Raw genomic sequence first — 26,079 nt, 5'->3', positions numbered from 1 at the left:
GGACAAACTAATGCACAATGCACAATGCACATGTGCACACCCAACCATACATGGGCATTTTTGACCTTGTAGTGACTTCGGTTCACTTCCTGGAAGCGTAACCAACCACAACCGCAACAACTAGATGTGTTTCTCAAATGCTGATATTAAAGGATAAGTCTGCTGCTTTTGCGATGTGTTGACTATAAGAAAAACACAAAATATTACCAATGAATTGATCCAACAGAGAACAGGCATTGTTAAGTGTAGTTAGAGTCTGATATATATTATTCCTCTGAGCAATGGACATGAGCACTGTAGTTTACTTGAGTCAGTCTCACACACACACCATCCTGCTGCCATACTCAGTAGAGTACCAAATGTGTATTAATCCACATCTGAAAAATAGTCCCCAACCATCGCACTCTTTATTCCAGATTGAGAAATGTTTTCAAAACCTACAGTGCCCAGCTATTTTAGCTAATTATTTCGCCTTTTTCAAAAATGAAACTTTATATTTGTGACTTGTCTTAAAGGAAATACATCTTCAGCAGGAACAAATGGGCTTTGGACACCAGATAAGTTAAGGAAGTTGGAAAGTATCGAGAGACAGACTATTGTATTGTCATTGACGGTCTTTTTATGGGATCTGGTGACCATAACAAAAATATAGAATATTGTCAGCTATATCCTTTAACCTAATCTAAACAGACACACTCACACACACAATGGTGGGCAAAATCGTAAGTAACAGATGTTCAAGCACAGCTGGATTGAGTCTGTTGGTCAGGATGTGAAGGAAGGTGATGGGTGCAGAGGAAGGACAACTTATGTGTTTCAGTTCCAGTGATTTAACAGGAAATTCTTTCCAGTTTGATCCCATTGTTGCCCATCTGACAGGATGAGACGGGGGGGACATGTGAGGGTGTCACATTTAACATGTGGTGTGCAGCATGTGTTTCTTCTAGAGCTTAGTTACTTTAGTAGATTTCCTTTACTTGCAATCACATTTACTCACATTTACACACAAACAAGAATGTTTTTTTTGTTTTTTTCACAAGCATTCAAACAGCTGACGAACACCTTTTAGTCTGATCCTTTGTCACTGTTGCTGTTCGTGACTTATTGATTTTTTCCTAACCTTAAAATTAGCTTTACATCATGTCCAATGTGACCCTCTGACTGCAGGGTCAAAGGGTCAAAGGTCAGCACACACTCACCTCCATGTCATTTCAGCACACTGAAATAAAACCTGACAACTGATGCACTTTTACATAAAGAAGTCTGTTTATTATTTGATATATATATATCATATGCATCTTCATATAATAGTTCTAATACCAGTAAGTCAAAAATAATAATCATATTATATTTATATATATAGATATATAGAAAACTAATCCAATAATCTACTTTTTACTTGAACTTTACTTCCTTGTATAAAACAACATGGAGAAACGTATAATCTTCTCCCCAGCTTCAATATAGGCGCTTTAAGGGAGCAAAGAAGATAATACAAAAAAGAAAAATTACACCTGAACATTGCATCTTATGGAACTAGAACATCTGTCAGCAGCTAGTAATGTTGACCATCTTGGTTTAAGACACAGGAAAAGTTGGGTTTTTTTTTTCTTTGCTAGAACATCTTTGACAAATTTTTTGTTTTATTTTTAAGTTCAGTTTAAATGGCTGAAAAAGTTCAGAATTTTACGAGGAAAGGAGAGGAGACGATGGCAATCATGTGATCGGCTGGATCTGGAGACTGAGAGACAGAACATTAGATTACACCAGTCTCATTATACACTTTGGATGGTGAATGTCTGAAGATGAACGGGAGGAGGGAGAGAGCGGGAAAAAAATGGGACAACAGCGGGGCTAAAGGAGGGAAGTAGAAGAGAGAAAGAGGAAACAGTGTAGGAAAATAGTTAAAGTTGAGAACAGCAGGGTATAGAAAGTTTCATTTATGTGCTTCTCCACCAATGATCTACATTTGTAAACAGGGGGGTAGCAGCACGAACAGTGCAGAGTCCTCTCCGTCTCCTCTCACTGATCCCCAGCGTCCCTCCCCTTCTCTCTGGGTGCTCTCTCCGGGAGGTAGCTGTGTCACAGTTGGCAAGGGGAGATATCCAATCTAATCCTTATAGCTGTGGCAGTCTTCCAGTTGTACCAACCGTACTAATAGCATTCTCGCAAAAAACTCCCCTCCCCTTAAACTCTCGATATGTAGAAATGAAAAAATGGAGGCAGGCTGTTTCAGGGCTGTGGACATGGATGAGGCCACGGGCGACAGACCATGCGGAGCCATGGACAGCGGCGCCCATGGGCCCTCGTGTCTTATCAAGGCCAGAGGCGCAGGAGGGCAGTACCACTGCGACCCCTCCTCTGTTTGAGGAGCCTAACTGGTCAAGTTGGGGTCAAGAGGAGGCATCAAAGCTGTACAGGAAAAGAAGAAGAACAAGAAGAGATATTATAAGTGCTGTATGACTCTTATGGTGCATTTTTGAACCTTGACTGGTGTAAACAGGAAAGACCAGGGTACAAATAGACCTGAGCCACAGTGTGCCTGGGTTTACACTGGAGGTCAGTATGAGGATGTTCAGCAAATTTTGTATAACGTTAAAGCAAATTATGACAAACTTACAAAAGAAAATGTAAATTCAGTGGATATAGGGTTATAGTTTGTGAGTAATTGTAATAATTGGTATTAATTACTATTGATTACAATAATTAGTTTACTAATTATTCATAGATGAATTATTCAAAAAAGTTCAAATAAAGAGTGGGTAGCTTTTTAATAAACCATCAATCACATCGGTCACAAACTGCATTTCCCAAGTATTTGTTATCGGCAGAAATGCTGTCTATGTAAAAGGTGGGAGTGAGAATGACTGAACCATGAATGAAGGAATAGTTTGACAGAATACACTTATTAGCTTATTGATACCACTCTCGTGTCTGTATGTTCAGTATGAAGCTAAAGCCTGGAGGCGATTAGCTTAGCTTAGCAAAAAGACTGGAGGCCAGAGGAAAGAGCTAGCCTCAGTCATGTGGTGAAACTATTTCTTGACCAACAACCGTTTATTCATCCTCCCATCAAGATGCTCCTTGTTGGATTTATGCCTAAATTCTATCATTGCTCTCCAATTACAGCAAAAGTCGGGAACACTTGAACCTTTTGTCTGTTTACAACTGTGTAATAAACCATTTATTATATAATTACATGCTGCACATAAATACTACATGAAGGCATTAGAGTACAGTCTCTCTAAAAGATAGTAGAACTGGCAAATGCATCTCTGGTAGCAACATGATATCATAGACAGTGGAGAATTTTCTTTGGTTTGTGCTTGGAATAAATCAGCATTAAATGAACCTGTTGTTTATTATGAATCTATTGGTCTGGGCCCAGATTTAGGTTTATTTGTTCAGGAGGAGTAAAGTCTGGATTACATGACTCATTTAATTGGAAGTGTCCAGCTTCATGGGGGGGAGATCAGACCTTTTTTGTATGGACTTTTGCTGGTTAACTGCTTGCAAAGTGATTAAAATTCTGCATGGCAATGCATTACTCTGGAAGCATTACTCAACTTGGCTGATTAATACTCACGCATTAGCAGTACAAACAGATACGAATCCACACCAATTCTCTTTTTTATAGCAGCAGATATTTGACTTAGTGTCACTGTCATAAGAGAAAAAGAGCAGGTGTCACATTTCTTACTGTGACATGACGTAAAAATGTCTTGTGTGAAAAAGGCCTATTCACCTTGCCAGATAAGAACAAGTCTCCTGCCTCTCACACCAGCACAGATACTGAATTCATTCTTGAAGGTCATCTTTCTGAGGGGTCTTACAATAATCCACTAAGTCTGCAGATGTAAATGTTAAAAAGCTGTTCATAAATGGATCCAGACGCTCTGCAGCACCGGAGGATAAACACCAGCCACGGGGATTTTTCACAGAAAAGACGTTCATGGCCTATTACTAAACCATTATGTGTTAGCACATGATTTATTAACCGCTAATAAAGTCATTAGTTACAAATTGTCCTGTCCTCTCATACAATCGGTAGACAGGCAGTTAAATAGACAGAATCAGCAAAAAGTCTGTGCAGAGAAGCAAATGAAAGAGACAGAGTGTGAGTGACTAAGATGTTCATCACTGCAGGTTTTTGTGTTTGCTTATCAGTGACAGATCCCTTTGTTCCTGCCTGCGTCCGTCTCCACCAAAGCAGAGGGCCGAGGGACGGCCGTGGGACCTGACTTCAGTCTGTATTGTTAGTACGTCCCCGTTGCTTTTCTATAAGCTCGCAAATCATCCCCTGGCATAAAGTACACTTTCTTCCTTTCCTCACCTGAGTCATTGATATTTTTGTAGGGATGGAGGTAAGTGGGAGTGGGCTGAAAAAGCGCAGGTATTGTAGGAGTGATGGGGTGAAAATACTAATTCTGAAAGAAAAGGAGGAAGATGTTTTCATCCACAGCTACAAAGAAAAAAAAAATCGCTATATTTGGAAGAACGATTAGGAGAATGTGTGCGACATATGCCAGTATACATGGTAGTGCACGCGTGCTGCGACAGGAGTGGCCGGGGGGGCATGACTATCCTCCTGGGGGACGTACATCTTGTCTTGCAGTCATTAAATATTAACACAACCATCTCGCCCTCCCGCTGGGGCCTGATTGAAGACGTAGGATGGCACACAGGGACGGGACAGGGTCACCTCTAACTCCATAGTCCCACTGTAAACCCACTGTGATTACACCTGGGCCAGAGCAAGCACGCAAACACATTACTCATCTGGGGGCAGTACACCGGACTAAGTCCTAGAACAACCCTGCAATGACACAGGATCACAGCAGAAAATATTTTGTTGTTCACCTACTGATTAGCACGAGAACAGAGTGAAAACGTACCTATACTGTAATTACTTAATATAAACCACATGTACCCTCCAACCCAATAATTAAATGTAAATAGGTTTCAAGACTCCAGCTAAAGGCGGCACACTGTATGGTAAAATAGAATAATGGGAGCTAATTACAGGATTATGGACCCTTGTCCATTGTCTGTGGAAAGAACAGACAATGACCTTCACTGGCTGTCGTCCTTAATCCAAAGACTCTGATTAACACAAAAGAGGTTTATGAAAAAGAGGCAAGGTGTCAAGGGGCTCTTACCTGTCCCATAGCTTGACATTTCTACAGTTGTTAGTGCAGCAGCCGGCTGATATCAAAGCTGTGGCAAAGAGACAGAGGGAGAAACAGGTTTCAAATGTTTTGACAAAAGAAGATTTAAAGGTGACATCTGTCGGTTTAGAAACTGAATAAAACATGCTGATGCAGTGATACCAGTTTTTGTTATAAGTGGAAATACTGTGCAATAAAAGGTGGAATTGGGAATGAATACACCACTCACATAAAAACAGACTGAACTATGAATGAAGGAATGATTTGACATTTTGGAAAATACACTTATTAGCTGATTTGATAACAATCTCATGTCTGTATGTTCAGTATGAAGCTAAAGCCTGGAGGCAATTAGCTTAGCTTTAACAAAAAGACTGGAGGCCAGAGGAAAGTGCTAGCCTTAGTCATGTGGTGAAGCTATTTCTTGACCAACAACAGTTTATTCATCCTCCCATCGCTTATGTGCAGCATCTCCACTGCTTGCTTGGCAGCCCCTGACAGAGTCCGACAGCTGTTGTTCACAGAATAGTAACAGCGCATAACTCCCTTCATAACCACAAACTACGGCTTTTACATCTGTGTTCGTGAACGGATTAACAAGAGAGATGTAACATGTCCATTAGTGAGCTTTAGAGGCGCTGCTGGGGGCATGTTTTACTTTGAGGAGAGCTAAGCTAACCGTTTCCCCTTGCTTCCAACTCATGGCCAGAAAACAACGTTGTACATTTTTGCATCTCGTTAGACAACCTTTTATCGTTTTCTCCTATAAACTCAAAGCATTACGTGATAAAAGCAACGATGTAGATGGGTAGTAAATAGTACAAGGAGCATCAGCTTTATGGCCGCTGTATAGAACAGCATTTACAACTTTTCCACATTTCCCCATCGTCTGTTTCAATCTCTGCTGCAATGGTGCGATTGACAGCGAGCGGAGCGGCAACAACCTTCATAGGGTGGCTAAATGTGAATCATAGTGTGCACAGGCACACACACACACACACACACACACACACACGCCAGCCCACAGGCAGACAGATTTATCTCTGCTTTAATCATCAAGTGTGTCGAATCTTAGACTAAAAGATAAAGTGAAACAGTGGAAGACAAAGACAAAGAGACAGGGTGGGGGTAGAGAGTGAGAGATTTTATTTAATGAATGACGGACTGAAACGCTTTGTCCACTAGAAGTTCAGTCATGCTCCGTCTCACACTTTGAAAAGTGTACAGACATCACACTATCGCACTCTGCTTTTCTGCCCTTAAACACAAAACAGGCTCTTGACTCTATCTTGACATCCTTGACCAAATACTCCTTTGCTCTTTCAGTTCTGCCTCTCAGGAAAACTCTTGCTGTCCAAAAAACGGAGTTAATCTGAAGCTATTTTAAAATACAGGACATACAGTATTTGCTCTCATACTTCAGTGGCTCTGTGAGCAGTTCTGGTAAGGACTTGGTTCGGTAAAGCGGTGGAAAATGCCTTTGCCTTAGGCGGTCTACAAAAAAAAAAAAAAAAATGTTATCCCTCTTTACCTCCTTTGCCCTTCAAAACAACTCTTTTCTTCTTGCTCCATTGCTTGATATAGTTCTCTGTCTCTCTTTCTCCCTCCACCAACGGTTTCCTCCCCATGAGTCCATAATCATGTTTTCAGCACATTTCCTCTCCTTGGTGCGCCAACATCTCTCATTAAACATTCATAACGCACTTGTGACCGTGAAGGATTCCAGGGGCTACCTTTGCTACGTTCCCTGGCCCTTCCCTTACTCTGTTTATCACGGTAGGGGGGGGTGGGGGGCAAGACGCCACAGACAGATAGGAAAACTGCTTTAAAGAGTCGGGGGAATGCAGCAGTGAGCTGGAGGGTATTTTCATTTAGAGGTCAGGGTGTGGGGAATGGGATTGATTTCACAGTTAAAGCAGAGCTCATAGACCTGTTGGGAAGCAGTAAATTCACAATCGCATGTATCTCGCTCCCTCCTAACACATGAGCACAAACACACACAAAAAGTCGACAGGATGTGTGGCTGATTATTCAGCTGATACATTTGGGGGCAGGACTTTGTCTGAACGTGCTCTGATGGATCGATACGAACGTAGAATGGTCTAGCAATGACATCCCAGCAGTTTCTCAATGTGTTTTTTGATTGAGGCTAAGAAAAAAAAATGACATTGAACAATTTATGCATCTTGTGAATAAGCTAATCCTTATAAGTCATCTCTGAATTTATGTTGGTTATTAGTCTCCAATGTGTTCCAGATGAATTTTCACCACACACAAATAGTTGGTGCCCTTTTGTTCCTCAGCACAAAGACTTGTCTGGCATGTCCAGATGAATTTGCAACCGTGCTTAATACTTTGATTCACTGTAATAGAGAGTGACGTTTGTGGCGAATAGAAGGTTTTCAGAGAAAATGGCTTTGCTGGAGGTGTGTTACCTCAAAGGAGAAAACTGCTGATTAGTTTTAGGAAAAAACACAAGTGGCCCAAGCTGACCACTCACATTTCTTATGCTCTCCATGTGGTACCAACCTAATGGTGACTGTAGTTATGTTTTTGAGTGGGTGTACGCAAGCATAGCAACTGCAAGCGGCAACCTCCAGAGTTGAGAAAAGAAGCCAACAAGGAAGTGCCAAAAACTGCAGTCCTTCCAATGGCCACTTGAGGCTGGCTCCAAAAGTGAGTCAGTCCCCATAGATTTCTGATGTTAAAATGGGCAACTTTACTCCAGAAATAAACATATTTACAGCCTGGTACAGAAAAGAGTTTTGGTCTCTATAGCTAATTTCCCCCTTCATGACAACTTTATGAGGGGTGGATTTTTATATGACTCACCCGTTTAAACTTTACTAAGACTTATAGTTCTTCATAATTCAGGGTGTGCTGCTTTGAGTGACAGGTGGGTGAGCATATGTTTGACAAAAAACCAGCATGCACTGTAGTCTCGGCTCCAGCTCTTTGCCCATAGCCGAGAGTTAGGCGGCATCAGACACTGCCAAGATGGTGATGGTGGAGCAGCTCACTGAGCTTCGAAACCGCTCTACAGAAACCTATGGGTGACGTCACAGAGGCTACGTCCATCTACATACAGCCTATGATATAACCTCCATAGCTAACACACAACTATACGTCTAGCTTAACACATAACACAAACCGGAGACTCTCAACAGCTATGATGTGCAAGGCAATGGCCATGTGACAGATGAGGGTGGCTGAGCTACCGCAACTGCTAGCAAGCTGATCTGCTACATTACTGCTGGCTGAATATTGAGCTGAACTATGGGCTGTGCAAGCTATTAGTCTACAGCCCAATCTAATAGATACTAAAAGTCACTAAAGGGCTCTGAAAAGAGAATAAATCTAGCAACAAAGGCGATAAGTTGGCAACACTAGTTGTAACTTCGTCACTCAGTCAGTCAAGGTCATTCACGTTTATAGGGCTGACCCACACTATTGCAGTCCAAATGTCGTCCTTATTTTGACATATGAAGTGAGCCACATGACAAACTGGGATTTAGAATAATGTTTTTTCTCCTCTTAAACAGAAGCTTTAAGTTCAGTCAATACTTCAGCTTTTAAAGTGTCCTCTTCATTATCTGTTTTTTCAACAGAGACAGTCTCAACAGAGATGGTTGGAGTGTTTTCTCTGGGCAACCTCCACATTACTATTGAAGAGATCCTTATATACTGTATGTTTTTCAGAATCTAATTAAGTAGAAATTATGTTTGCCTGACAAGTGTTATATTGAGGATTTTACATTTAAGTGCTTTTTTCATTTTTTAAATCAGTTTGTCAAAACGAAACAGCAGCGAAAGAATAAAGAAATGGAAGAGATGGAGCTTTGCTGTATGGTCTTTAACTTCTTTTCCAATGAAAGTTGCTAGCGTTAGTGTTAGCGATTGTCTGTCATGTCACCCTCGGCTTGCAGGTTGTAGTGGTCCATTGAGAGACTCCCAACTCAAACAAAGACACAAAGTCTACAAGAGGTGTAGCTTAGATGGAACATTTGAAAGCAGGACTGTGTGTGAACGTGCTCTGATGGATCCATACAAACGTCCTGTGGTCCAAAGTGACACCCCAGCAGTTTCTGAGTTTGGCTTTAGATTGACGCCAGAGTTCTGAAACATGAATTCATGTTGCTTATATTAGTGCAAAATGAATATCTGGCCAAGTGTTCTCTACACGATGTGATTAGTTCCAGATGTGTTCCAGATGATTTGTCAAATAAACACACGACGGCAGGCCCTTGTCATCACCCTGCTGTATGAAGGGTGGCGCCCCTCTGTTCCTGAGCTCCCTGCCAGATCAGATGCTTGATATTTTTGTCTCTTTGCATTGTCATTTGTGTCAGTCTGACACTATGGCCACTCTGAAATTTCAGTGCTTACTGTATACATATATTTTTAGAGTATAACACAAGGAGTTAGAAAATATGTCGGTCAAACAATACAGTTTCTTGTTCAGTGTATCATGCTAACTCAGTTCTCGGTCTTAGGACTCGAACTGTTCATGTACAAGAACGATTAGCTTAAATGGATTTGCTGTCTCAAGGTCGGCAGTCACACTATCATAGGTCACAAGATTACAAACTGCTGTCTTGTGATAGAGCAGTCCTGTTAACACACACACAAGCCATATGCCCAAATGCAGAGAATCCCTTTAGAGTGAGCCTGATCAATGTCTAATGAAAGTTGCTCTTTCTGAATTCTAACCAGCGTCTGTGACCTCTTCAAGGAGAGTTACAAAGTGAGAAAAACGTGCAGCACACACGGACAGTGTTTGTTGATTTAGTTATGGGCAGGGCGTTAAACCCAAAATTGGATTTATTGGGATTTGAGAGATGTGTAGAGGGAAGAGGTTTCGTTGCGGGTCAGAGCAGGAGTATATAGATAATGTGATTACTCCAGAATAATGCAGGGCCTAAGATCCCTTAAATTCCACCTCTGTACATCAGAGCTCGAGTGAAAGGCTCTAAATTTCCTCACAAAGAGATCTGTGAGATTGGCTTGGGAGAGGCTGCTCCCACACTGAATAAATCACTGTTATGGATGGGGAACCCTTTTTTTCCCCTCTGTAGCCAGACACCAGTTATTAACTCCATATAACTCATCATCATATAGTTCATAGAAGAGATTCAAAACTGTTTTGTTTTTTGGTTTTTTTTTTTTTTAAAGGCACTGTTTACGAAATTGTAAAGTTTGATGGAAAACAACAAGTTTGCAAAATGATTCAAGGAGGCTGGGATCCAGGCAATAACAATAAAGCATTTGTGAGTGACTACTGTATAATTTGTTAATGTCTGAATCAAGCCAGTGAACACATGAACCTGCTCTCCTCGGCCCTGCTCATCTCTCAACCCTCTCTGATCTGTTAGCCCCCCCCCCCCTTCTCTCAACTTAGAGGATCAATGCAAGGTAATTTCACATGGCCATTCCCTCAGATCTCCTAAAAATCTGCCGCATAAATTATTCAGGCTGCCTGGGCAGGAAAGCCTGTGGAGATTGCATGGTAGATCAGTGACCTTCCGTTTAGCGAGCAGTCATTCAGACAATCAGAGAGACAGACAGTCAGTCAGAGAGACAGACAGACAGACAGTCAGTCAGGAAGGATGCCTGGCAGGAGAGCTACTTGTCTTAACGTCCCTCAGGCAGCTGCAGTCAGTGCTGTTATGTGCAGCTCTGGAGCATGAGGGTAAATCCTGAATGCATAATAAAGGGCTTATGCGTGGCCATAACACACACACACACACACATACACACACACACACACACACACACACACGCACACACACACACCAAGTGGAAACAATATGCAGGATATTTATGGAGTCAAGTCAGTGTTTGGTCAGTGGCTAACAGTGACTCACAGAAAGGCCCGGTCTTGTGATGCCAAGTCGATACCACTTCATGTCTAGAGAATTTCATCTCTTTGGTCAATTCTGCTTCACTAGATTGTACCACCAGCATGCTGATTGGCTGCACGGGTTGTCAGCTGTAGATGCGTTAGCTGTCAGTCAGTGTTACAGAGACCCTGGTGGCCTGTATTTCTTTGTTAAATCAATGAAATTAGACTAAGCTAAAGTTGAATAACTAATTTCTATTTTTTTTTTATTTAATCGAGGTGTCCTTTACAAAGGCTTTTTCAAACAAAAAAAAATGGCTGTCTGAGGACTTTCATATGTAATTCAGTATGCCATGCTTAAAGTCATTGGACTATTGTGAGACTTGACAGTATGTTAAGGTATAGTTAAAGCAATGCAAGGACATGTGATGTTGCATAGTGGCGTCAAATGGCAGTGAAAAGTAACACACACACACACACACACACACACACACACACACATATATTGCTCTGATGTCTTTGTGTTTAGTATGGAGCTAAAGCTTGGAGGCAATTCTCATTAAGACTGACAGCTTTAAATCTCAGTAATTAACTCATTATATCTTGTTTGTTTAATCCATACACAAACAGAAACGTAAAACCAACAATTTTTGTTTTTCTGGGGAGTCTTTATGTTACGCTACACTTACTGGCTAATTGTCCTCATGGTTAATGGACAGACATGAGAATGGTACCACTCTAACTGATCGACAGAGCGTGATTAAGCATCTTTCCCAAAATGAGGAAGTATTCCGTTTAAGAAATGATTGGACTCATTAAGATTACAGTGTACTCTAGGTATGTTGCCCTTTTTGTGTCCTTATCAGTGTATTTGACTAAAAATTTCCTTAAACTTAATTTAATTTCCTAACCACAGCCATCTTCTCACTTTGATCTCAACTACACACCTGTAAAGTTTCATGACTGTATCTCACACGGTTCTGTTGCTATGGAGGTGACAACAAGTCTGTCCCCAGACACATAAACACCTGCCAAAGCACTGAAAAGTGCCTCCGTGGTAGTTCCCGCTACAGTGAGTGTCTCCAGGACCACATTTTGCCATGATGACACTGACACACACACACGCACACACACATACACACACATATAGACTCACACAACAACAATACCAGCTCTGCTGGTGTAGCTGGTAATGAGCTTTTCAGACTCACATTATTGGTTGAAAAGATTTTCTTTAATTGCTCCTCTTTTTTTCTTTTTGTATCTCGTTTATTTTGTCAGACATCCGTTGCAAGTATTGCTTTAATGACATTTTTTATCATTTAAGCTCCCATTTGTTGTCACATTAGACTATGCAGAGAATAAAAACACACAAACGAGAGAGAAAGACCTGTCATATTGCTGTAATTAATGTTAAATGTCTTCTGACGACTGCGTGAGCGCTGTAATGAATTGAATGATGGCAGTGCATAAGAACAGGAAATAACTTGAAGCCCTGGTGGTCTGGAGTGTGGCTCACGGTGAGGATGGAGTAGACTGTGGACAGATGAAGGTATGACACTCAGTGGAGTAGAGCTGGATAATTGGTGCCCTGTAGGCTGATAAAGCCTACGAGGACTGTCTCTGAGTGTGTGTGTGTGTGTGTGTGTGTGTGTGTTTGTGTATGTGCAGTTATATTGCCTTTATGATCTGAGGGATATAGACACACATCTCCATCAAAAAAGAGAGTGTACTCATGCAACCACATGCAAATTCATGCATGGAGTGTAGGCATCAGTTTTACCAGGAGTTGTTACACATTCATAGACACGCTCATTTAGCATGATGATGGACAGATGCTAAAATTTAAAATCTTTGTTCTAAAATCAACCACTTGCTTTAAATACATATTTAAACAAAAGGGATCAACAGAACAGAAAAAAACAGAATACTGTCAGAAAGATTTATAGAAGTGAGAGCTGTCACAACATCAGGCCTTTACTCTCCTTCTGTTGTTTTTGTCCTCTGTGTCGCATCATCGCTCCACATTCTGCAAGGGCCCCAATTGTCAGTCACATTGGTGTGGTATGGATTCTGCTATGATCCTCCAAGGTAAATTAAATATTTAAGCAGACATTTGCAAGATAAACTGCTGTTGTCCTATTTTAACATGTCACAACCCATCACTCCTCAGTGCTGATGAATAATATAACAGCGTGTAGAGGATTGTGGTGTGTGTGGCTCAGGTGGGCGGGGAAGAGAGGCAATATTGGTAATCTCACTTGCTGTGAATGATGTTGGACTTTCAAGCCTCCCAGAATCCTTTGCTGCTTCATTTTTTCACCAAGGGTCTGCATTTAATGACTTCTGTCTTCTCAGCCCCCACAAGCCTTTGAAACTTGTTTATACTTTTTCACACTGTTGTGTCTCTCTCCCCCTCCTTAATGAAAACAACAAATTTAGTTGTAGTTGCACAATCTTTTGCATTTAGAAGTAATGCGATGTATTGCGTCAGATATTAAAACAAAAAGAAAAATCTGTAGTGGCAGTTTGTTTCAGTATAATGCAATGTAATGTACAATTTAGGTAATGTTTCATGACATAAAGCCTGAAGGAAGAGTTGACATGAATGCTGCCGTGCAATGCCTGTGGGGTTACATATAGGTGTGGACAAGACTTTACATTTTTCTACTCTTAAAATACTGCACATTTCACACAGCTGTTCTCACATTGAAGAAGTGAAAATTAGGTTTTTAACACTTTTAAAAAAACACTGCATCTCTTGAATGCAACTTGAATATGAAGAAATGTCAATATAAAACTGTTTTTCCTGGAATTCATCATCCTGCATTTAGAGAAACTGGCACAGAAAATGGTCATCTACTGTGGTTCAAAGCAAACCAAGAACTCTCTCAATTTCATGTCTTACCTGCAGCTAAAGTGCTCACGAAGCCAGATGAAAGGGGTAATTAAATGTAGCTTTTGCTGTAACAGTAAGGGAAATGAGCCAGTCAGTCTGGAGCAGTGGGGGGTAATGAAATTGATTTCAATATCTCAAAGAGGAAATCTCACAGACCCAAAGACATCGCTGAAAGTGAACCAGTAAGAGATAATGATATAAATATAATGACAGTGGTGCCAATCATTTCAAGTTGGTAAGATCAGCCCATTCATCCGCAGTAATGGGAGCTGCACACGTGCCTTTGCTGTCATCCTCATCAGAGAAAACATTACATCAAATGCACATAATGCACAATATGGGCAGGAGATAAATTCATAGCCCCAGGAAATGGATAACTACATCCTGGGTGTTGTGAAAGTGGGGAGAGATAATAATGTTGTCAGCGGCAGCGCTTCTGACATGTTATGTTTCCGTTATGTTATCTCACTTTCTATCCCTCTGTTAACAGATGTTGGAGCTGTAAAAACCATCGCTGTGATGGCAGCAGCAAAGCAGCTCATCACTGCTGCTTGAGCAGTGATACAAATGCACAACAGACCGGCACCACAGAAAGACTAGCCGAGCATTAAAGTGAGACTGTGTAAATTGTTGAGAGAAGAAATAACACGTTCTTCCCCAGACAAATTAAAAGTTGGAATCAGAAGCATAAAATGCACCACTGCTCAATTCCACACACTAAAGGGTTTTAACAATGCAGCTTTTCTTCAGTGGCTTCTGATGGCTAATGATAGCTAACTATAAGCTGTCTTCATTTACCTGTTAAATTGATGGCATTTGTCCTTCAGAAAAAAGAGCTTGTTATGTAAATGTATTTATTCTGACATGGCAAGACATTTATGGACAGCCTAAACATGATGGTATGCATGGTACATGACAGGGAAGAGTGTCAATGCTGTTGAAAAGTTATGATTTGAGGGTAGAGGAGTGTTGTCGCTGTTATCTCACAGTGGATCTGTATTTTTAAAACGTACTGCCATTGAAGCCATCATTAATGAACATCATGAATGCAAGGAATGCGCTAAAAGTCATCAAGTTCATCATGTATTAGACCTCTGCTGCTTCTTTTATAATGCCCATGAGTAGACAAACACAGAATTACAAGATATTAAGTTGAGATTCACATATCTAATATTTTGTGGAGGAAAACTGACAATATGTATTGGAATTGTAACCAGGTGTGTCCTGGTGATACTGCCGTTGTGACTTCTACTTCAAAGTGACTGGCGTTTATTCAGATATGAGACAGGTATGCAAAGGAGATATAGCATTTACATAATAAGGTGAATATTTAAATGGTAGATATTGCTGTAAATGTGTCCGTTTGATAACTGATGACTCTTCTCTACTGTGTTCCTCTTGTGCTACACTATGTTTTAGCATTTTTATCATATCCTGAAAATGTTAATATTAACAGTAGCTTTGACTTGCTTTGAGTCGTACAAAGCAGATATAACCTGAAAATACTCATTGATTTGTGCTTTTATTCTCTTAATGTTCCTTAGGAGGCTCAGTGAAAAATAAGACTATGTCAAAACCTAGTATATAGCTGGACCCTGTCCTAGGCTATTTGCATTCTGCCTGGTGCCAGCCAGTTTCAGCCCTTTATCTGTTTGCTTCTCTCTTTCAATACAGCTGAATTCCCAATAAAGCTGTTTTCACATATAGTCCTTTTTTAATGAACTAAACTCAGTCCTCTTAAAGTGGACCAACAGAAAACAGGACTCAGTTCTCTTTGTGGACCAATTCAGCTCAAAAGATCAAAAATTCTCCTCGTCCACCAGTCTCGCTGCCGTTACCAGCAGCCATGGGTCCGAGTGCAATAGCATGTGATCTGTCTGCGGCAGGGCTAAAATACAATGGCAAAATGCGAAGGAGCCTGCAGTGCTTTGTGTTCACAATGCACAGGTTCAGTGAACCGCAATGCAGACATGAAGCAAACCGAACTGAGACCATTCACTTGTAATTTGCTATGTTGGCAAAACTGCAGACTGTAAGCGCCCCCCCCTGATAGAGACCGTTTGTGCCAATTCATTTTAAAAGAACAACAGCCAGCGGAGAAACTCCAACTCAGTCAAGTGGCATTTGGCTGACCAATGGTAGAATTATGATCAGTCAGTCAGTAAGTCAGTCAGAGACATTCACGCTTATAGGGCTGGCCTTGCTGTTGCAGTTCAGCCAAACATGGACATCAGTTCTTCTTACTATAGTCAATTAAACATTCAGCTCAGTGAAAGCCTGCACAAACATGCACTCAGTTACATCTATCCAGCTCCGCTCTCCTCCTTCACCCCCACCTGATCACCTGACACCCTCAGACTGCCGGCTCTCAGCATGACACACAGCTACAGCTGAAGTAAATGTAACATTGCTAAATGTGGTTACTGCTGCTGACTTTGGGACTGACAGAGGTTCCCTCAGGCCCAGTCCTGCCCTCGTACATGGCAGCCTCTCAACTTCCAGTTAATTACCTGGCCTAGCGAGCTAATTTCCTCTCAGCTCAGTGGGCCGTTCCCCATTGGCGCAGCGTAAGAGGACAAAGACTGTTCTCCATTCCACTGGGTTTGCGTGTCTACCGGATGACTGGGGCTACTGTGGAACATTTGTCACATTCCTCCGGGGTTTGGGCTGGAGCAACGCTAGTACATGCCAAGCAGCCTCCTTCATAACTCACACAGCTACTTAGGAGCTGCTGGTGGAGGGGAAATTTTTGGGAGCATCCTGCAACAGTTAACTGCTCAACATGTTCATATTCTTGTTCAATGATCTTTTAAAACATTAAACATTTGAATATTGGAGCATCCAGATGCAGTGCAGGCTCATAATATTGTAAATGTTTGCGCTAAAGCTGCAGTACATAATCTGTTTCCTTTCCGTTCCCTAATTCATAATTTATCCTTTCAAAAACATTTCTGTTCTCTTGTCACACACATTTCACACTCCATTTCCCTCTGACATTACTCTAGTTGTGAGTATTTGGCTGAAATTACCAGTATAGGACCAAAAATAAGTCTGTATTGTTTAAGTAGTACAAAGCAAAGAGGCAATAAATGGCTCTATGCTCCATCCAGGAGGAGCATGAGGCTGATGGCACCTAGATTAAAAATGACAAGGATATGCACCAGAGGTAGATAAACAAAATGCCTCATCATGTACTCCTTGGTTATTAATGGCTGCTCCGATGGCTTATAGGCAAGGGTGTTTGGGATAATTGGTCTCGGGTGTGATTACAAATTCAAATGCCACGATAGCATTTAAAAGTAACATTTTCCCATTTGTGGATCTTTGATAAAGACATCCACCTTGAGAATACCACATCTCTAAAGGCCCTAAGCTCTGACTATCTCTGGAGTTTTTAACCTGCTCTCATTCCTCTACTGTTTAAAATGATGAAAAAAAAGGGAAGCAGGGAATACGTACTCATTAAAGAAAATGAAAAATACTACTTTTATTTGCAGCTATTTGAACTAGTCGATCTAAACATCATGCCAGTTTAGCAAGTTCACGAAGTAATGAAAGGTAAAGCTAGTGGGATAGTGGCGATACAGGTGAGGCTGTTGGGTAATAATACTAATCCATTTGAGTTACAGCAGCCTAATGCTCCCTCAAATCCTTTCATGCCAACCAGCTGTGACAAACATTTGAGTTTCTTCATGCCGCTTAGGCTGCGAAACTTCACAATTTGTCAAGGGGATACTTTCCATCCATTGCTTTGGCAGACAAGTGAGGAAGAAGACGATAGAGTGGAGTCAGAGGACGAGCAAAAGATATGTTACAGAGGGGGAGATAGAAAGAGACGGGGAGAAGGAGGGGTAGAAAACAGCTAGTAATCCACTCAAATACTTCCTCAACCCTCTTTTCCTCAGCTCAGCCTGGCAAACAGTACATCCTCTAGCCTTCTCCAGAAAGAAGGCTTTGTAATCAGAGTTTTCTCTGTCAGACAGCTGGTTGTTCACACTGGCAGCCAATTAGGATGGAGGGAGAGAGGAAGAGAGAGGAGAGGAGGGAAAGAGAGAGAGAGAGCGAGAGATAGCCTCGCTTTCTCAGTAACTGTGGAGAGGGAGAACATTATCTGAGGCCAAAGCTTCAGTGATGAATTCCTGTAGCACTGACAGGCAGCAGCACTTCTAAACAACAGCCCGAGGAGCTGGATAGTCCGAACTGATGCTACAATTATAGAGATTAACAGAATCAATGAGACAATGCCATGATCTTTGCTAATTTAATCAGATATGGTATGCTCGAGAGTGGAGGAAAAAAACGTTGGACCATGCTGCCAGCGTTTGTCAGTTCTCATTGAGTCAGAAAACACCAAATGGAGTTAGAAATGAATATGTAAAAGTTCACCAAACACTTTTCTGGTTCTGTGTTCAGTTTCTGTGAAACAGGGAAAATGTTTTTTTTTTTTTTTTTAAATCAAATATTCGCAAAACAACTCCCTCAAACAAATAGTCTGATCATAGCTTATAGCAACTGAAACCAGGCATGTCAGACTTTGATTTCTCCTCATGCTTGAAGTGCTGAGTATCTGTAGTTAGAGCAACATCATCATATATGATGATATCTGATAGCTGTCAGTTGCATATTTAAGACCTTATTACATGGTTTTCATTTAAAAGCAAGATTTTCAACCAACTCACAGAGTTAGCATTATCTAGCTGGCTAGCTTCAATTAAATCTGTTAGCAACAGTTTTCATTTCAGGAGGCAAAATCAGTGTTTGCTGGTGAGAAAGCATTTGAAATGAAGAACGCACAGTTTCCAAAATAATGAAGAATTTCAAGTGGTACACCAGCTACTGTTATCACTGTAAACTGCATATTTATAAGGCAAGTGTGTGTGTGTGTGTGTGTGTGTGTGTGTGTGTGTGTGTACTACTCATGTTGTGGGGACATATGTCTGTTGACACATGCCCTGTTCAGACCTGGCAATAACATGCGTCTCCACATGGGTTTTGAGTCACCACTTTTGAATGGATCTCACTTCCCTGCTCTATATGCAGAAAAACACGTACAGTATGTATTGTTGTTTTTAGCCAGTCCGACTAAGGATGGGTCTGTTGTCAATGTGTGTGTGTGTGTGTGTGTGTGTGTGTGTGTGTGTGTGTGTGTGATCGGATCACTCGAGACAAATGTTAATGCCAGGTCTGAACAGGGCCACAGTCACATTAAAGTAAATCATGACGTGAAGACTTGGTTTAAGGTTAGATTTAGATTGTGGTTAGTTTTTGCGTCTCCAGGAAATGAATGTAATCTCCTCTAGCATGATATAAACGTGAGTGTGTATGTGTATGTCTGTGTGCGCGTGTGTGTGTGTGCGTGTGTTTGTGTGTGTGTGTGTGTGTGTGCATGTCTGTGCGTGTGTGTGAAAGAGACATGGACACAAGGGCAGAGGTTCTCCAACACACAGTAGTGTCTTTTTTTTCCCTTGTGGCCTTTCTTTCTCTCCTCGATCTTCTGAGCAGCTTAAGCTAATATGCAGAACTTGTGATTGCTAAAGCAGAAAACATGATTAAGTCTCTCCTCCTTTTGAAAAAGACCCTCTGCAGTGCAGAGATCCTATAGGCTTAGCGAACAGTCACCCCTCCAGTCTGGGTCAGAAGGCTACAGTGTTCATGGCTGATTATCTGTCACTAAAAGGGAATCTATATCCATGGAAGGGCTGATATTTTTGATCTGGGTCATCACTGAGCTGAAGGTGCCATTGTTTATAAAGCTCAGTATCCCATACAACGTCTTCACAGGCTTTACAGGCCCATTATTTTATATGGGCAAGACAACATTTATTGTACAGAAACCTGTAAAACTCCAAAGTGACATGCAGTTATGTTATCTCTGATTTATGCATTTAGTACTCCATGAACTCTCCAAATGCCTTTTTAGTTACACCACTTATTGACTTTCTGGATCACGTAGTGCAGAGATAAAAGGCTATGCTTATTCTGACTTTTTTCATCTAGAAGAAGAAGTGAATATCTCTGTCATGTTTTGCACAGTGACACTAAGAGTGCTTTTAGTCACGTTGGGGTATTCCTTTCTCCCAGCTGCAAATATAACAGAATATGTGTGATAAGCTTCCCAAAAGATGTAACGGCAGAATGTATTAAAAGGCTGCAGAGGTCTGAGAGTTGTTTTGCTTTCATTTTGGATTTGACAGAAATTTAAATGGCCTGAGCTTCAGTGCTGTTGAGTGTCACATGAACATGAGACTTTCATTTGTCTGAATAAAAACCCTACACTGCCACAGTGACCCTGGATGGGACACTTTAGCGCATCCACCCAAATCACACACACACACACGCACACACACACACACACACGCACACGCAGCACACGCATGCACACGCGCAAGTACATAAAAAATGAAATAATACTGTGCAAAGGGCTTAGAGGATAATCCAAGCGAGTAGAGTGTACTACATCGTCACAGGAATTAAATTCCCTCTTCGTCCAAAAAAGGACATGGCAGTAAGGATGGGTCAGTGGATGACACACATGGACCTGACCACAAAGCTGGTCTCTTTACTTCTCTTATCTCTTTCTCTACATCTATCAATTACTCTTATCCTTCCTTTTCTTCGTCTGTACTGTGGTTGGTTTGAGTGGTGTTTTGGTGTATTTTAATCCATCAGCAATAGGCAGGTGGTATTTTTGTGTTAAAGTCTGAAGCAATTAATTCAGTATGTGCCCCGCAAAAGCAAAATCTCCAACCTCTGGCTAAGTGTTGATTGCGTGTCTTGATCTGCCTGTAAATATTGTGTTGTGACACTTGAAGTTACTGTCCTTGTCAGGTCAGTGGAGGCATGGTCGAGCCAGGGGGGACATGTTCATGATAGAGATAAACAGCCATCCTGACAGACAGTAAGCCGTGATATACCAATATGACTCCATGGCAACACACATGCACGCTCAAAGTGTTCTCACACACATGCTTAATGAAGTCTTTATGGACCTGGTTAAAGGCTATTTGCTGCGTGCATTTCACTTTGAGCTAAGTTCACAACAGTTATGCCACAGTTGGCAAACCACCAGGCTCGAGGGGCAGTGAGTGCCCTGTGCACTCACAACATTTTCCAGTTAAGGATTTGTGAGGTATTAATGTGGCATCATATGGGTTTCATGTTACATCAAGATTGAAATCTGTCTGAAATCTACGGAGTGCACATACAGTTAAAATAGAAACAGAATGATGATGCAAAACGAAGTTGCGTGCGTCTTTATAAAAATCTGGTGCAATCCATAGAGGTTGCAGAATGGTTAGAGAGAGCATGTTTACCACTAGACTGTAAGTATTTCTGTTAAAAATTTGTAGTCTCCAAACTCAAGCTGAGATGACCCTGATGACATCAAAGTGACATCATTGGGGTGATTTTGTCTGACTCCAGTGCCACGGAAGCCATTACACAACTTTTTACTACTCTACTAAACCTATCCTCATGTGTAAAATCTGTGGAGTGATCCTTTAAGGTCATTGAATGTTAGCAAAGATAGCACACTCTGTAACCAGTAATTTGGGTCTTTGCCTTGTAATTGCCTATTTACAATGAAACACATGAATCCAGCTAATCAATAGGTTTAAATGACTCGTCATTCAGTAAATATAGCACACATTCTCACATACTGACAGACCATCATGAGAGGTAACTGAAACCCTTCCTGTGAGTGTTGGGTTTACTCCGCTCTGTGTAGACTGTTTCTGTTTCTCTTGTAATTTAAGCCTATATTGCAAAGTCAGGTAGATTTTTCACCTTGAGGAATTTGTCCTTTAGCTTCTGCCAGCTCTGTGCCACTCAGCACTTTTTCCCCCAGAAATCATTATCAGCCACTGTGGGGTATTTAAACAACCGCCAAGTTGGTACTTTGATATTCTTCCTTCTCTCTAACGTCCTTAATTCTAACTGATCTCACTGAGATGGGCATGACTGCAGAAAAGATTTGGAGGTAATTCATTGTCTACTATAGTACGTGCATGTGTGCGTGTGTGTGTGTGTGTTTTTGTGCCAACAGTAACATTACACCACTAGCTGAAATTTGAGCATGGATCTTTTGAGCTGAATCTGTTCACCTTAGAAACAGAACATGTAAAATAAATATTTCTGAACCCCTTATTTTCTCTCTCATCCACTGAGCCAACCCACATTCCTCTAGAGACGCCAAAAAAAAAATCAATACTGCTGTAAATTTTGCAGCACTTAGAGCGAGGAGGAGAGACTCTTTTTTTCTCAATCAAATAAGTGCATTCCTGATCACACAACTAATTTTTGAATATTTACAGATGAAAAAAGACATCTCTATCCTACTGTATCCTTCTGGTACAGAGAGAAAACAATAAATTACCAAAACCTTGAGAGGCTTTTGTGTTAATTTTTGGTGCTCAAGTGCGTCCTTGAGTGTGTCTGTGTGGCTTGAGTCCATGTGAATTTGTGTATGTTTCTGTGTGAAAGATGTTGCACAGCATCATCCACTGTATTTAAGAGGTTGTGTGGATGGGAAAGTTGGATAATTTAAGTATTTTTGGGGCTTTTTTGAGGGGGGGTGATGTTAATTAGAAGACTGAAACACAGGATTTTCACATGCACCAGCACAAAGACATTTCCATGCGCGCACACACACACACACACACACACACCTACCATTCATGCCATTGTAGATGCTCCGATGATGTGGCGATAGCTCGTCTCCAGCTGGCCTCCTCTGCCCATCTCTCACAGGGCTGCCAAACTTCACATGGTCGGGACTCATACTGTACTGGTGCCTATGAGTTTCGGGGCTGCCCCCTGGGACCACGCAACCCTTTTCATGGTGCTCACTGGTCCCTAAATGTGCCTGTCGGGGCTCAGGGCTCCCACAGCCTGTACTGCTTATGCTGCTCCTGTGGTGCCTCTGAAAGAGCTCCCCGCTTCCTCCCTGGCCCAGGTAGTGCTGCCTCTGGCCCAGGAGGAGATCAGAGCTGTGGTGCTTGGGGTGCTGCTCCGGACTGCGTCGGCCCACGTTCTTCCCATATTTTTCCGGGCTGAGGCCTCGTATGGCTCGACTGTGGTCAGGCACGGATATGGAGCCGCAGCGGGGTCGGCAGAGCTGGGGCAGGGTGTATGGGTACTCTAGGCTTGTACTTCGATGGCGCCCAGCTGGGTGCTCGGGACTGGACACCTCCCTGTCACCTCCGCTTCCTCCTCCCATTCCACTGATGCTGCTACACCTGGGTTTATGTACAAGCTCAGGGCTCCCTTTTTCCCCACCACTCCCAACTCCACCCACTCCCACAGCCAGGTGAGGCTGCTTATGATGAGGGTGATCGGAGCTGTCAGCGCTCCCAGCGCTGGAAGTGCTGCTCCCATCCCCCACGTCTCTCATCAGGAGCCCCTGCCCAGGCACCAGCAGTAAACTGTTCTGACTGTCTATGGAGTTGCGGCACCCTCCTGTCCCTACACCCCCTCCGCCTCCACTTCCTCCACTGCCACCTCCTCCAACTACCACCCCCTTCTCTTCGTCCAGCAGCAGGCAGAGCTCCTTCAGCTCCAGGTTCTCGCGGATTACCTCCTCCTGTCGATGCTCCAGCTCCTTGAGTTTCTGGAGATACAGCGTCACCTCTTTGCGCATGATGCTGGCACTGTATCGTCCCAGGCGCTGCCACTCCCTGGAGACACGCTTTCCTTTCTGACGGTCATCGTCCAGAAAGCAGCACAAGTCCCGCAGCTCACGGTTGTCCTCCTGCAGCTTCTGATTAATGTCCTGAGAGGAAGAGACGGCAGAAACAAAAGGAAAGGAGAGATGAGTTGAGCTGGGCATTAGGCCTAAGCATTAGGCATCATCATAAATACAGACAATGCTAATCAGCATAAAAGGAACACAAACATGCTTTTCATTTGATATGAAACTTAATAGTTTTACTTCTATTGTGTAATTGCATTTCAAAGTAAATCGCTGCAACCATTGTCCAATTTCAATCCACTTCACTGCACTGATATAAACGCTGTATGCAATCATAATAAAACGAAATCCTAATCCTCTCTGTCTTTCCCATAAAAGCACTGACTCACTGTGTACCATTCAATGTGAAGTACATAATGTGGCTTAGACTGCTCTATAGGATATGGAGGGACTACACATAGGAGTACAGCTGGGTGAGGGCAGAGAAACCATACGTCCGGAACATTTTATACCAAGTAACATTTACTTTAACATACCTTCCTCTTTCCTCCTCTCTCATTCTGTAATGATTTAACTATTCCTCCCTTCCCTGCTCTCTATCGCTCTGTCTCTCTCTCTCTCTCCCTTTCTTACCCTCTAGCTCTTTCCTGTGTGATTAGGCAGCTTGGATGAGTGGAGAGGTGACCAGGTCTCAAAGAAAAGCCAAATGATCCCAGTGTGCTTCATGTGAGTCTACCTCAGGCTGTGTCTCAGCTTTTACTGTAAACATTGTGGACATTGTGCCATATTCCTCTTATTAGTGGTGCAGAAAATGAAGGCAGTGGGTAAAGGTTACTGAGAAGGATAATGCCTGCATATACTTTCAAAGCAAATGCCACAATGTCCTGAAGGCAAATAATCCTGCACACATTGTAGATTTATGAGCAGATTTTTTTTTTTTTTTTTAAGGAATGTAGGGTGTGTGTAGACAGAGAGAGATCTGGACGCCAGATTTGGGCACTGGCATATGAACAGAGCTGTAGGTTTACAGAGGGAGATGCCCTCCTTTTAAGTATTAGGAGGATTTTGAATTTCTCCCTTACTGGCCTGCTGTACTTTTACTTGCCCTGTGTTTTATAAGCTGATTTGCATAGATACAGTGGAAGTATCGCTTCCCTTGTTAATAAAATTCCATTTGGTTTTTAAAAGCCTGAATTTCCCACCTCCCAGCAAAAGTTAAATGAAAACTACAACTCTGCCCTAGGTTAAGAATGCGTAAAAGCATATGAGCACGTATCATCCACATCAGATCCTCATACAGGCCTACACAATGGCACCATCAACTTCAACGATGCCATCTATTCTCACACCACGTTTGCCGAGGCGCTAGCTGAAACATCCCTCCTGCTATGCGCGTTCTCAGGTGCTCTCCAAACCTATGATCTCATCTTTCACCGATGCGCGCCCCCTCACCTTCAGCCCCCTGATCTCGTTCAAATGCAGCTGGAGGCTGCGATTGACCTCTCGGATGAGATTCCCGTGGTCCAGAATCACGCTCATCTTGTCGGCCTCGGACCGCCTCAGCCGCCGCACCAGATCCTCCTTGGACCACTTGAGCAGCTCCTCATCAGACAGACCGGAGATGTCCTCCGCTGGACTTTCAGTCTTCGCTATCGACAGCTGGAGCTGGGGCTGGGGCGGTGGAGTCGCTTTCTCCATTGGCACAGCTCCTCCAGCACCGTCAAAGGGCAGAAAATACTCAGAGGCTCGTTGACAACCTCTGCTCGCATCCGCTCCCCGGTCGACTTTGGGTGGAAAACGGTTACCGTTTGGAAATCAGTCGCATAGTTTGGCCTTTTTTTTTTCTGTTGCTCCCGACACTTCCACTCTCTGCTAGAGCAACAGCTGACGATGCCGGCAGAGTGCGAAGCAGTGGAGAAGATGCTCTGCTGCCTTTCACTGCAACATCCTCACAACCGAGGTGGATTCTATGCAGCCAACCTGCAGCGTGAGTTACCGCCTCGGTTTAGTATCCAAAATCAGTCCCAAATGTAGTCAATGTGAGGAGAGCTTCGCGGACAGTCGGTGCACACACCTGCCGCATGTAGGTTCAGCGCACTGCGAGAAAGGAGGGAGTTCGCTGCTGTGCACGGCAGAAACACGGAGAGAAGTAACCCCCACCCCGCTCCTCCTCCCTCTGCCTCTCTCACTCTCTCTCTCTCTTTAGCCCTCTCCCCCCAGGGGTTTGTGCCTCACCAAAAATACAGCTGGGTTACAGCGCCACCTAATGTTCACATTCATAAACAATTTACCTGCAATGCTGAGTTCAAGACCTCTCCGATTTACTTTAAAATGAAATAGGAAACACAGGTTTCCCTCAGATCCCTCATGAACACTGGCGTTTTGCTGAAAGTGTGGTGACAGGAAACGCATCATTAACAGAGAGTTGGACAGAGATTTGCTTTCAGAAAATTTAAATCGACTTTACAAGCATATATAATCACTC

The 26,079-nt window shown here is 42.5% G+C and overlaps 1 protein-coding gene across 1 annotated transcript; it reads right to left on the bottom strand.

The window, feature by feature from the left end:
• Nucleotides 1-1,271: 1,271 nt before the first annotated feature.
• Nucleotides 1,272-25,727, bottom strand: ccdc85al (coiled-coil domain containing 85A, like). Its single transcript, XM_023422005.2, has 4 exons — nucleotides 25,047-25,727; nucleotides 22,577-23,675; nucleotides 5,160-5,217; nucleotides 1,272-2,412 (listed from the first exon to the last, which is right to left on the bottom strand). The coding sequence occupies exons 1-4, from the start codon at nucleotides 25,290-25,292 to the stop codon at nucleotides 2,394-2,396; spliced, it is 1,422 nt and encodes a 473-aa protein (XP_023277773.1). The 5' UTR covers nucleotides 25,293-25,727; the 3' UTR covers nucleotides 1,272-2,393.
• Nucleotides 25,728-26,079: the final 352 nt, after the last annotated feature.

Source organism: Seriola lalandi, unplaced genomic scaffold (assembly GCF_002814215.2).
Source record: "Seriola lalandi dorsalis isolate HSWRI2012SDOR001 ecotype SW California unplaced genomic scaffold, Sedor1 jcf7180002054678, whole genome shotgun sequence".
Taxonomy (NCBI): Eukaryota; Metazoa; Chordata; class Actinopteri; order Carangiformes; family Carangidae; genus Seriola; species Seriola lalandi.
The sequence above is the reverse complement of the archived record's forward strand: the minus strand, read 5'-3'. Positions and strand labels throughout refer to the sequence as shown.